Source organism: Acartia tonsa, chromosome 11, assembly GCF_053477335.1.
Source record: "Acartia tonsa isolate MP-2025a chromosome 11, ASM5347733v1, whole genome shotgun sequence".
In the NCBI taxonomy this organism is placed as follows: domain Eukaryota; kingdom Metazoa; phylum Arthropoda; class Copepoda; order Calanoida; family Acartiidae; genus Acartia; species Acartia tonsa.
The window spans coordinates 28,734,011-28,747,740 of record NC_137270.1 but is presented as its reverse complement, the minus strand read 5'-3'; the positions used below and the strand labels follow the sequence as shown (position 1 = coordinate 28,747,740).

The window sequence follows — 13,730 nt, the reverse complement described above, 5'->3', positions numbered from 1 at the left end:
ACTAGAAAGTATGTACGTCCATTTTTTTGTATAATATCATTGTCCCATTCATCTGGGTTTTGGAGTAATGTTTCTTAGGACAACAAGGTTTAGTATTATAATCAAATACTAAAAATAAAATTATGCCCTTTTACTATATTCTATACTAGCAGATTCGCCCCTAGCCTCTAGGGGCTTTGCCCCAAGAGGTGATAAAAATTTTTTTTGGCGAAATTCGTAATAGGACCAAGAAAATCTTCAGCAAAAAAAAAATGGGGGGGGATTTTTTTGTTTTTGGGGGGGTTGGGGGTATCCCACCCCCCAAGAAAATAGCCTAAAACCACCACAGGACCAGTAGGTATATTCCCTGAATAGTAGAATATAATCGGTCCAGTGGTTACCGAGATCTTAAGGACTGACAGACGGACAGACAGACGGACAGACAGACAGATTGATGGACAGACATCATTCTACTTTGTCTTATAGATTTACGCTAATTTTAACAAAATTTATGTTTGACCTCCTGATTTTAGAGCTTTGCTTTTGTGAATGTTGTTATCCTTGTTATCTTGCTTTTTTTTCCTTTTTCATAACCTATTATATAAAGTAGTAATCTTTTTTTTGTCTGTAGAAAAGCTAACCGCTGAACCTATATGGTTCTCCTTTACAGTGAAGCTTCTTTTAAGTTCATAGAGGGTTTATAATTATTTCGAGGGAGGGTATCTCCACCCTCCCAGAAAATTCACCCCAAGAAAAATATTACCCAATCCCCTCAAAAAATCTTTTTAACTTTTTAAAAGCAAAGCTTTTCTATATTAAGGATCAGTCCGTACGTCTGTAACGGTTAGCTATTTTCGTTAATTTAGGCATGTGATTCCTGTAGTAGAAAGGTACGATTTAGAAAGTCTATAATCATTATCAGAATATCCGTACGTCCATTTTAAGCATACTAATTATTAACTTAGAACAAATTTTTATGTATCAAAATTATCCGATTAATCTGATTTCTGGGATACTGATTCCTAGGACAACAAAATAGAATGTTATAAGCGAATCATATCTATAATCAAGTCCAAAAAATGTGAGTACGTCCTTAAGCATTTTCCTGCATGTAAGCAATTTCTCAATAAATTTACTTACAATTTTGTTTCGAATTTTAAATTTATGTTCTGACTATTCAGTTCTGACACTCTACATTATTAATGTTCATTAAACTTTTTTCTACCGTTTCAGAGCTTTGCTTTTATAAATGTTGTCATCCTTGTCATCCTTTTAAAACTTAAATTTAAAACTGTAGAGGGTCACATTCCTTCCTTACCTTAATGCCCTACCTTCTATAATGAAGGGGCAATACAATTACAGAGGCTGTACAGGAGCCATAAAGGGCCTATGTTATATAAATTAAGGTAAGGGGCGATGAAGAGGCTATGAAGGGGCTATGTTATATAAATTAAGGTAAGAGGCTATTAAGGGGCGATGGAGAGGCTATGTAGGGGCTATGTTATATAATTAAGGTAAGGGGCTATTAAGGGGCGATGGAGATGCTTTGTAGGGCCTATGTTATATAAATTAAGGTAAGAGGCTATTAAGGGGCGATGGAGAGGCTATGTAGGGGCTATGTTATATAAATTAGGGTAAGGGGCTATTTAGGGGCAATGGAGAGGCTATGTAGGGGCTATGTTATATAAATTAGGGTAAGGGGCTATTAAGGGGCGATGGAGAGGCTATGTAGGGGCTATGCTATATAAATTAAGGTAAGGAGCTATTAAGGGGCGATGGAGAGGCTATGTAGGGCTATGTTATGTAAATTAAGGTAAGGGGCTATTAAGGGGCGATGGAGAGGCTATGTAGAGGCTATGTTATATAAATTAAGGTAAGGGGCTATTAAGGGGCGATGGAGAGGCTATGTAGGGGCTATGTTATATAAATTAAGGTAAGGAGCTATTAAGGGGCGATGGAGAGGCTATGTAGGGGCTATGTTATATAAATTAGGGTAAGGGGCTATTTAGGGGCGATGGAGAGGCTATGTAGGGACTATGTTATATATATTAAGGTAAAAATTATATAAATTAAGGTAAGAGGCTATTAAGGGGCGATGGAGAGGCTATGTAGGGGCTATGCTATATAAATTAAGGTAAGGGGCTATTAAGGGGCGATGGAGAGGCTATGTAGGGCTATGTTATATAAATTAAGGTAAGGGGCTATTAAGGGGCGATGGAGAGGCTATGTAGAGGCTATGTTATATAAATTAAGGTAAGGGGCTATTTAGGGGCGATGGAGATGCTTTGTAGGGCCTATGTTATATAAATTAAGGTAAGAGGCTATTAAGGGGCGATGGAGAGGCTATGTAGGGGCTATGTTATATAAATTAGGGTAAGGGGCTATTTAGGGGCGATGGAGAGGCTATGTAGGGGCTATGTTATATATATTAAGGTAAGGATTATATAAATTAAGGTAAGAGGCTATTAAGGGGCGATGGAGAGGCTATGTAGGGGCTATGCTATATAAATTAAGGTAAGGAGCTATTAAGGGGCGATGGAGAGGCTATGTAGGGCTATGTTATGTAAATTAAGGTAAGGGGCTATTAAGGGGCGATGGAGAGGCTATGTAGAGGCTATGTTATATAAATTAAGGTAAGGGGCTATTAAGGGGCGATGGAGAGGCTATGTAGGGGCTATGTTATATAAATTAAGGTAAGGAGCTATTAAGGGGCGATGGAGAGGCTATGTAGGGGCTATGTTATATAAATTAGGGTAAGGGGCTATTTAGGGGCGATGGAGAGGCTATGTAGGGACTATGTTATATATATTAAGGTAAAAATTATATAAATTAAGGTAAGAGGCTATTAAGGGGCGATGGAGAGGCTATGTAGGGGCTATGCTATATAAATTAAGGTAAGGGGCTATTAAGGGGCGATGGAGAGGCTATGTAGGGCTATGTTATATAAATTAAGGTAAGGGGCTATTAAGGGGCGATGGAGAGGCTATGTAGAGGCTATGTTATATAAATTAAGGTAAGGGGCTATTAAGGGGCGATGGAGAGGCTATGTAGGGGCTATGTTATATAAATTAGGGTAAGGGGCTATTTAGGGGCGATGGAGAGGCTATGTAGGGGCTATGTTATATATATTAAGGTAAGGATTATATAAATTAAGGTAAGAGGCTATTAATGGGCGATGGAGAGGCTATGTAGGGGCTATGCTATATAAATTAAGGTAAGGGGCTATTAAGGGGCGATGGAGAGGCTATGTAGGGCTATGTTATATAAATTAAGGTAAGGGGCTATTAAGGGGCGATGGAGAGGCTATGTAGAGGCTATGTTATATAAATTAAGGTAAGGGGCTATTAAGGGGCAATGGAGAGGCTATGTAGGGGCTATGTTATATCAATTAAGGTAAGGAGCTATTAAGGGGCGATGGAGAGGCTATGTAGGGGCTATGTTATATAAATTAGGGTAAGGGGCTATTTAGGGGCGATGGAGAGGCTATGTAGGGGCTATGTTATATATATTAAGGTAAGGATTATATAAATTAAGGTAAGAGGCTATTAAGGGGCGATGGAGAGGCTATGTAGGGGCTATGCTATATAAATTAAGGTAAGGGGCTATTAAGGGGCGATGGAGAGGCTATGTAGGGCTATGTTATATAAATTAAGGTAAGGGGCTATTAAGGGGCGATGGAGAGGCTATGTAGAGGCTATGTTATATAAATTAAGGTAAGGGGCTATTAAGGGGCGATGGAGAGGCTATGTAGGGGCTATGTTATATAAATTAAGGTAAGGAGCTATTAAGGGGCGATGGAGAGGCTATGTAGGGGCTATGTTATATAAATTAAGGTAAGGGGCGATGGAGAGGCTATGTAGGGGCTATGTTATATAAATTAAGGTAATGGGCTTTTAAGGGGCGATTGAGAGGCTATGTAAGAGCTATGTTATATAAATTAAGGTAAGGGACTATTAAGGGGCGATGGAGAGGCTATGTAGGAGCTTTGTTATATAAATAAAGGTAAGGGGCTATTAGGGGCGATTGAGAGGCTATGTAGGGGCTTTGTTATATAAATTAAGATAAGGGGCTATTAAGGGGCGATGGAGAGGCTATGTAGGGGCTATGTTATATAAATTAAGGTAAGGAGCTATTAAGGGGCAATGGAGAGGCTATGTAGGGGCTTTTTTATATAAATTAAGGTAAGGGGCTATTAAGGGGCGATGGAGGAGCGATGGAGGAGAGATGTAGGGGCCATCAAAGTACAATGTAATATAAATTTGTGGAAGGAGCGATGAAGGGGCGATGTAGGAGCGATGGAGGAGCGATGTAGCAGCGATGTAGGGGCCATCAAGTTGCAATGTTATATAAATTTGGAGAAGGAGCGATGAAGGGGCGATGGAGGAGCGATGTAGGAGCGATGTAGGAGCGATGTAGGGGCCATCAAGTTGCAATGTAATATAAATTTGGAGAAGGAGCGATGAAGGGGCGATGGAGGAGCGATGTAGGAGCGATGTAGGAGCGATGTAGGGGCCATCAAGTTGCAATGTAATATAAATTTGTAGAAGGAGCGATGAAGGGGCGATGTAGGAGCGATGTAGGGGCCATCACAGTACAATTTAATATAAATTTGGAGAAGGAGCGATGAAGGAGCGATGTAGGAGCGATGAAGGAGCGATGTAGGGGCCATCAAGTTGCAATGTAATATAAATTTGGAGAAGAAGCGATGAAGGGGCGATGTAGGAGAGATGTTATATAAATTAAGGTAAGAGGCTATTAAGGGGCGATGGAGAGGCTATGTAGGGGCTATGTTATATAATTAAGGTAAGGGGCTATTAAGGGGCGATGGAGATGCTTTGTAGGGCCTATGTTATATAAATTAAGGTAAGAGGCTATTAAGGGGCGATGGAGAGGCTATGTATGGGCTATGTTATATAAATTAGGGTAAGGGGCTATTTAGGGGCGATGGAGAGGCTATGTAGGGGCTATGTTATATATATTAAGGTAAGGATTATATAAATTAAGGTAAGAGGCTATTAAGGGGCGATGGAGAGGCTATGTAGGGGCTATGCTATATAAATTAAGGTAAGGAGCTATTAAGGGGCGATGGAGAGGCTATGTAGGGCTATGTTATGTAAATTAAGGTAAGGGGCTATTAAGGGGCGATGGAGAGGCTATGTAGAGGCTATGTTATATAAATTAAGGTAAGGGGCTATTAAGGGGCAATGGAGAGGCTATGTAGGGGCTATGTTATATAAATTAAGGTAAGGAGCTATTAAGGGGCGATGGAGAGGCTATGTAGGGGCTATGTTATATAAATTAGGGTAAGGGGCTATTTAGGGGCGATGGAGAGGCTATGTAGGGACTATGATATATATATTAAGGTAAGGATTATATAAATTAAGGTAAGAGGCTATTAAGGGGCGATGGAGAGGCTATGTAGGGGCTATGCTATATAAATTAAGGTAAGGGGCTATTAAGGGGCGATGGAGAGGCTATGTAGGGCTATGTTATATAAATTAAGGTAAGGGGCTATTAAGGGGCGATGGAGAGGCTATGTAGAGGCTATGTTATATAAATTAAGGTAAGGGGCTATTAAGGGGCGATGGAGAGGCTATGTAGGGGCTATGTTATATAAATTAGGGTAAGGGGCTATTTAGGGGCGATGGAGAGGCTATGTAGGGGCTATGTTATATATATTAAGGTAAGGATTATATAAATTAAGGTAAGAGGCTATTAAGGGGCGATGGAGAGGCTATGTAGGGGCTATGCTATATAAATTAAGGTAAGGGGCTATTAAGGGGCGATGGAGAGGCTATGTAGGGCTATGTTATATAAATTAAGGTAAGGGGCTATTAAGGGGCGATGGAGAGGCTATGTAGAGGCTATGTTATATAAATTAAGGTAAGGGGCTATTAAGGGGCAATGGAGAGGCTATGTAGGGGCTATGTTATATCAATTAAGGTAAGGAGCTATTAAGGGGCGATGGAGAGGCTATGTAGGGGCTATGTTATATAAATTAGGGTAAGGGGCTATTTAGGGGCGATGGAGAGGCTATGTAGGGGCTATGTTATATATATTAAGGTAAGGATTATATAAATGAAGGTAAGAGGCTATTAAGGGGCGATGGAGAGGCTATGTAGGGGCTATGCTATATAAATTAAGGTAAGGGGCTATTAAGGGGCGATGGAGAGGCTATGTAGGGCTATGTTATATAAATTAAGGTAAGGGGCTATTAAGGGGCGATGGAGAGGCTATGTAGAGGCTATGTTATATAAATTAAGGTAAGGGGCTATTAAGGGGCGATGGAGAGGCTATGTAGGGGCTATGTTATATAAATTAAGGTAAGGAGCTATTAAGGGGCGATGGAGAGGCTATGTAGGGGCTATGTTATATAAATTAAGGTAAGGGGCGATGGAGAGGCTATGTAGGGGCTATGTTATATAAATTAAGGTAATGGGCTTTTAAGGGGCGATTGAGAGGCTATGTAAGAGCTATGTTATATAAATTAAGGTAAGGGACTATTAAGGGGCGATGGAGAGGCTATGTAGGAGCTTTGTTATATAAATAAAGGTAAGGGGCTATTAGGGGCGATTGAGAGGCTATGTAGGGGCTTTGTTATATAAATTAAGATAAGGGGCTATTAAGGGGCGATGGAGAGGCTATGTAGGGGCTATGTTATATAAATTAAGGTAAGGAGCTATTAAGGGGCGATGGAGAGGCTATGTAGGGGCTTTTTTATATAAATTAAGGTAAGGGGCTATTAAGGGGCGATGGAGGAGCGATGGAGGAGAGATGTAGGGGCCATCAAAGTACAATGTAATATAAATTTGTGGAAGGAGCGATGAAGGGGCGATGTAGGAGCGATGGAGGAGCGATGTAGCAGCGATGTAGGGGCCATCAAGTTGCAATGTTATATAAATTTGGAGAAGGAGCGATGAAGGGGCGATGGAGGAGCGATGTAGGAGCGATGTAGGACCGATGTAGGGGCCATCAAGTTGCAATGTAATATAAATTTGGAGAAGGAGCGATGAAGGGGCGATGGAGGAGCGATGTAGGAGCGATGTAGGAGCGATGTAGGGGCCATCAAGTTGCAATGTAATATAAATTTGTAGAAGGAGCGATGAAGGGGCGATGTAGGAGCGATGTAGGGGCCATCACAGTACAATTTAATATAAATTTGGAGAAGGAGCGATGAAGGAGCGATGTAGGAGCGATGAAGGAGCGATGTAGGGGCCATCAAGTTGCAATGTAATATAAATTTGGAGAAGAAGCGATGAAGGGGCGATGTAGGAGAGATGTTATATAAATTAAGGTAAGAGGCTATTAAGGGGCGATGGAGAGGCTATGTAGGGGCTATGTTATATAATTAAGGTAAGGGGCTATTAAGGGGCGATGGAGATGCTTTGTAGGGCCTATGTTATATAAATTAAGGTAAGAGGCTATTAAGGGGCGATGGAGAGGCTATGTAGGGGCTATGTTATATAAATTAGGGTAAGGGGCTATTTAGGGGCGATGGAGAGGCTATGTAGGGGCTATGTTATATATATTAAGGTAAGGATTATATAAATTAAGGTAAGAGGCTATTAAGGGGCGATGGAGAGGCTATGTAGGGGCTATGCTATATAAATTAAGGTAAGGAGCTATTAAGGGGCGATGGAGAGGCTATGTAGGGCTATGTTATGTAAATTAAGGTAAGGGGCTATTAAGGGGCGATGGAGAGGCTATGTAGAGGCTATGTTATATAAATTAAGGTAAGGGGCTATTAAGGGGCGATGGAGAGGCTATGTAGGGGCTATGTTATATAAATTAAGGTAAGGAGCTATTAAGGGGCGATGGAGAGGCTATGTAGGGGCTATGTTATATAAATTAGGGTAAGGGGCTATTTAGGGGCGATGGAGAGGCTATGTAGGGACTATGTTATATATATTAAGGTAAGGATTATATAAATTAAGGTAAGAGGCTATTAAGGGGCGATGGAGAGGCTATGTAGGGGCTATGCTATATAAATTAAGGTAAGGGGCTATTAAGGGGCGATGGAGAGGCTATGTAGGGCTATGTTATATAAATTAAGGTAAGGGGCTATTAAGGGGCGATGGAGAGGCTATGTAGAGGCTATGTTATATAAATTAAGGTAAGGGGCTATTAAGGGGCGATGGAGAGGCTATGTAGGGGCTATGTTATATAAATTAGGGTAAGGGGCTATTTAGGGGCGATGGAGAGGCTATGTAGGGGCTATGTTATATATATTAAGGTAAGGATTATATAAATTAAGGTAAGAGGCTATTAAGGGGCGATGGAGAGGCTATGTAGGGGCTATGCTATATAAATTAAGGTAAGGGGCTATTAAGGGGCGATGGAGAGGCTATGTAGGGCTATGTTATATAAATTAAGGTAAGGGGCTATTAAGGGGCGATGGAGAGGCTATGTAGAGGCTATGTTATATAAATTAAGGTAAGGGGCTATTAAGGGGCAATGGAGAGGCTATGTAGGGGCTATGTTATATCAATTAAGGTAAGGAGCTATTAAGGGGCGATGGAGAGGCTATGTAGGGGCTATGTTATATAAATTAGGGTAAGGGGCTATTTAGGGGCGATGGAGAGGCTATGTAGGGGCTATGTTATATATATTAAGGTAAGGATTATATAAATTAAGGTAAGAGGCTATTAAGGGGCGATGGAGAGGCTATGTAGGGGCTATGCTATATAAATTAAGGTAAGGGGCTATTAAGGGGCGATGGAGAGGCTATGTAGGGCTATGTTATATAAATTAAGGTAAGGGGCTATTAAGGGGCGATGGAGAGGCTATGTAGAGGCTATGTTATATAAATTAAGGTAAGGGGCTATTAAGGGGCGATGGAGAGGCTATGTAGGGGCTATGTTATATAAATTAAGGTAAGGAGCTATTAAGGGGCGATGGAGAGGCTATGTAGGGGCTATGTTATATAAATTAAGGTAAGGGGCGATGGAGAGGCTATGTAGGGGCTATGTTATATAAATTAAGGTAATGGGCTTTTAAGGGGCGATTGAGAGGCTATGTAAGAGCTATGTTATATAAATTAAGGTAAGGGACTATTAAGGGGCGATGGAGAGGCTATGTAGGAGCTTTGTTATATAAATAAAGGTAAGGGGCTATTAGGGGCGATTGAGAGGCTATGTAGGGGCTTTGTTATATAAATTAAGATAAGGGGCGATGGAGAGGCTATGTAGGGGCTATGTTATATAAATTAAGGTAAGGAGCTATTAAGGGGCGATGGAGAGGCTATGTAGGGGCTTTTTTATATAAATTAAGGTAAGGGGCTATTAAGGGGCGATGGAGGAGCGATGGAGGAGATATGTAGGGGCCATCAAAGTACAATGTAATATAAATTTGTGGAAGGAGCGATGAAGGGGCGATGTAGGAGCGATGGAGGAGCGATGTAGCAGCGATGTAGGGGCCATCAAGTTGCAATGTTATATAAATTTGGAGAAGGAGCGATGAAGGGGCGATGGAGGAGCGATGTAGGAGCGATGTAGGAGCAATGTAGGGGCCATCAAGTTGCAATGTAATATAAATTTGGAGAAGGAGCGATGAAGGGGCGATGGAGGAGCGATGTAGGAGCGATGTAGGAGCGATGTAGGAGCGATGTAGGGGCCATCAAGTTGCAATGTAATATAAATTTGTAGAAGGAGCGATGAAGGGGCGATGTAGGAGCGATGTAGGGGCCATCACAGTACAATTTAATATAAATTTGGAGAAGGAGCGATGAAGGAGCGATGTAGGAGCGATGAAGGAGCGATGTAGGGGCCATCAAGTTGCAATGTAATATAAATTTGGAGAAGAAGCGATGAAGGGGCGATGTAGGAGAGATGAAGGAGCGATGTAGGAGCGATGTAGGGGCCATCACAGTACAATGTAATATAAATTTGAAGAAGGAGCGATGAAGGGGCGATGTAGGAGCGATGGAGGGGCGATGTAGGAGCGATGGAGGGGCGATGTAGGAGCGATGGAGGGGCGATGTAGGGGCCATCAAAGTACAATGTAATATAAATTTGAAGAAGGAGCGATGAAGGGGCGATGTAGGAGCGATGGAGGGGCGATGTAGGGGCCATCAAAGTACAATGTAATATAAATTTGGAGAAGGAGCGATGGAGGAGCGATGAAGGGGCGATGTAGGAGCGATGTAGGGGCCATCAAGGGACTAAGATATATAAAATCGTGAAGGGGCCATGAAGAGGCGATATTTTATTAAATAGCCCCTTGGGATAAGAGGACATATCATCTCCTCTTTAGAAGGGGCAATAAAGGAGCGATAAAGGATCATTTAATCGCCTCTTAGGGCAAGGGGCTATCAAATCGCTCCTTTCAAGGAGTCATAACATCGCCTCTTGTTATATGGGGCTATTAAATCGCTCCTTTCAAGGAGCCAATACATCGCCCCTTGTCATAAGAGGCGATCAATTAAAATCATCGCCCCATATGGAGCGATGTCATGGAAAGGACTATACCCATAACTTTTATTAGATTAGGAGGAACAGCCGCTGATTTGGTTACATTTGTTCCAGATAAACCTCAGGTTAAACCTTATAAACCAAAGGACTATTAGTTGTTGCTAAATGTTTCATATTCTTCTTGATTTTCCTAAACAGTGGAGCTTCTTACAGATCCAGGGAATTTTTAAAATATATTGGGGGTGGGTATCTTCACACTCCCAATGAAATATGTGAAAATCACCCCCCCAAAAAAATATTTTTTACTATTTAAAAAAAACTCAAATCCAAAAGTTTGTGGGTGTGAGTGGCTTTCCCTTCCACATTAAGTGCCCCTAGAGGCTTGTAGTAGAGTAGCCGCTAGTTTTCTCATAAACGGCTTTACTTATTTCTCTTAATGTTGAATCTTTAATATCTATTTCTAAAAATCATAAGTTAGTCAACATACTTCAATACAAATTTAATTTTGCATAGCCCTGCTTCGCTAGTTTTGTTAGCCGTACCTTCGGCATCTCTGGGCTAACAAAACTAGTTTCAGTCTTATCATTTACATTTTTATATCCGCGGAAAGCTGTTTATTATACGATGCGAAAAATAAATACTCCTTGTTTTAGTTGGAAAAATTAGATGTTACAGAGACTCATAAATGGTGTGCTAACTCTAAAAATGGCTCAAAGGTAATGTTTCCTATATTTTAAAATCTTTGGTTACGTTTAGGTATTTGTATATGTAAAGACTAGCGGCTTCGCCCCTATAGGCCTCTAGTGGCACTTTAAATGTTTGTTTTTTGAAAAAATAATACGTAACTTTTCTATGTTGCGTTCAAGTCTCTACGATACCTATCTATGTTGCGTTGAAGTCTCTGTGTAAAAAAATTCGAATTTTTTGTGATTTCTCTTGGGAGGGTGGTGGTGGAACCCTCCCGGGACCTATGAGAAGCTAACCTGTTAAGGAGAACCCGATTGGTTCAGCGGTTAGCGAGATCCTTCGGTACAAACAGACAGACAAACACACATAGTGTTACTTTATTATAAGGATAATTATAGAGGCATATAAAAATATAGATATTCATTTGTTCTTAAAATTAGATAGATCAATTTAAAATTAATTATATGATAGTTATTTTAAGTTGAATAAAAGTTATATTTGTGTTTGATCATATGTAAAATTTGGAAAGGCCTGTCTTCCCCCTTTTAAATTGGTTACACGCCCACCTGGTAATCCCTGTGCTGCTATTGACACTTTGGGCTCTTTGGCGAAGAAAGTTGATAGAATCTTTTTCAATCTTTTTACATTTTGGTGTAGAAATCAAATTAAAAAATGAAGAAATATAAAAAAAAAATTGACTTCTTATGGACGAGAAAGACTAAACTACATAACTTTTGTGTCACTTTTGAGGAAGACGATTCCTGTGACGTCATATACATTTCGGAAAAGAAAAAGGGAAGGGTTAAAGAAAATCTCTTCAAAAGAGAAGGGAGAAAAGGGAATCGTCTTCCTCAAAAGTGACACAAAAGTTATGTAGTTTAGTCTTTCTCCTTATTGACAGGTTAACATTTTTTTAATGCGCCCCCTTCAACTTTCTTCTACGGGAAGCACAGCGTGTTGTTGCATAAAAGGGAAGCTTTTCTATAGTAAGGGTCGGCTAACTTTTAAACAGGTTAGAATTGTCCTATCCATTTTAAACTTTGCATGATGATTCCTATAAGGATTAGGTATGATTTAGGAAGCGTAATCGTTATAATCAAGTCCTAAAAATGTAAGTATGTCCCTAAACAGTTACCTGTATTCATGAAGTTTTATAACAATTTTACTTACAATATTTTGTTTCGACCTATGCCTTAATATTCTCCTTATTAATCTCTGACATAATACAAGTGTTAATGTTCGTTTGTCCTACCATTTCAGGGCTTCGCTTTTATGGATGAAGTCATCCTTGTTTTTCCCAGGCAGATGAAGATTTGGATGAACTGTACAAGCAGCTAAACAAATTTAACATGAGTGGAGATGATCTAATCAACATTTATAATTTCAGTAAGGAGGTAAAGTATTCTGGGATCCAAAGGGATAAGACAGTGACCGATAAATTGATGTACATTCCCAATGTTGATACACAAAAGTAACTCTACTATAGATTACATTAGTCAAACTTCCCTAAAAGTCTTCAAAGTTATTAAACCAATGAATAAAAAAACATTATCATAAAACTTTGAGGACTAATGTTATGATGCGGCTGTAAATTAAAAACAATGCGGATTCTTAATAACTAAGCTTTGTTTTATTGGATATTGTCATCCTTATTTTATTTTAGGTTGGCTGGACTTTGCTGTTTGATATAAATGTTCTAAAACGACTTCCAGACGGCTCTTGGGATAAAAGGTGAAAATTTTTCTGTAAAAGAATTATTTCAACCATAAGCAAAGTTTAGTTATGCAATAAAAGTAGTTTTTTTTCTGTAAAAATGAATAAAACAATTTTTAATTCTATATATTTATTTTTCTAACATTCGAAAATATATTTCTATGTCAATATAAATATTTATATTCTATTATTAACAAGTATATACAAAATATAAATTTGACTTTAACAAGCTTTAATCATAACAGAGACGCACTTTTTCTCTTTGACATACTCTGTGTACTGTACAAGCACAGGTGTGCATTCTTCTCTCTTTTCTTGTGTACATTCTGTAACGGGTACATCAGTACAAACCATTCTGGGAACAGGTCTACACACACTTTCTTCAACAGTATCGCATACATTCTTGTCAACTGTTGTAGTTTTATCAACCATGATAGTGTTGCAAGCTTGACGCTCCTTGGGCTCACAGATGTTGTTGGTGATGACTCTGGGGACCTTGTTGATGACTGTCTTGCAGGATTCTGTGGGCACTGGGTAGCAGAGTTGTTTTGGGACTAAACCACATATTTCTTCCTCTACTTGCTTAGTCATAGTTTTAGGAATATTGTTGCATACTTCTTTTGGTACATCTTTACACTCAAGTATGGACATTGTTTTACATTCTTCATTGTTAATAATTTTACAGACTGTATTCTGGACAGGGACATCTTTAGTTTTAGTGACATCTTCACAAACCATGCTGGGAAGATCATTACATTCTTCTTTCATGACACTTGCACATACTTCAATCTTTTCAATAACGTCCTTGCAAGTCTTCTCCTGAACATCAAAGCACTCCATGGCAGGTACAGTATAGCAGCTGGTGGCAGTACAAACATCTTTGTTGATAACCTTGCATTCTCTATGGGGTTGCTCCATGCATTCTTCCACAGGAACTTCTTT

The 13,730-nt window shown here is 39.8% G+C and overlaps 1 protein-coding gene across 2 annotated transcripts in view; it reads left to right on the top strand.

Moving 5' to 3' along the window:
• The window catches only part of LOC145331760 (heparanase-like), a 35,324-nt gene that overhangs the window by 11,093 nt on the left and 10,501 nt on the right, over positions 1-13,730 (top strand). For both annotated transcript variants that reach the window (XM_080176593.1, XM_080176592.1), the window contains exons 4-7: positions 10,462-10,513; positions 11,042-11,104; positions 12,377-12,469; positions 12,739-12,806. In XM_080176593.1, the coding sequence (XP_080032719.1) occupies positions 10,462-10,513; positions 11,042-11,104; positions 12,377-12,469; positions 12,739-12,806 (276 nt within the window). The remainder of the gene's footprint in view (positions 1-10,461; positions 10,514-11,041; positions 11,105-12,376; positions 12,470-12,738; positions 12,807-13,730) is intronic.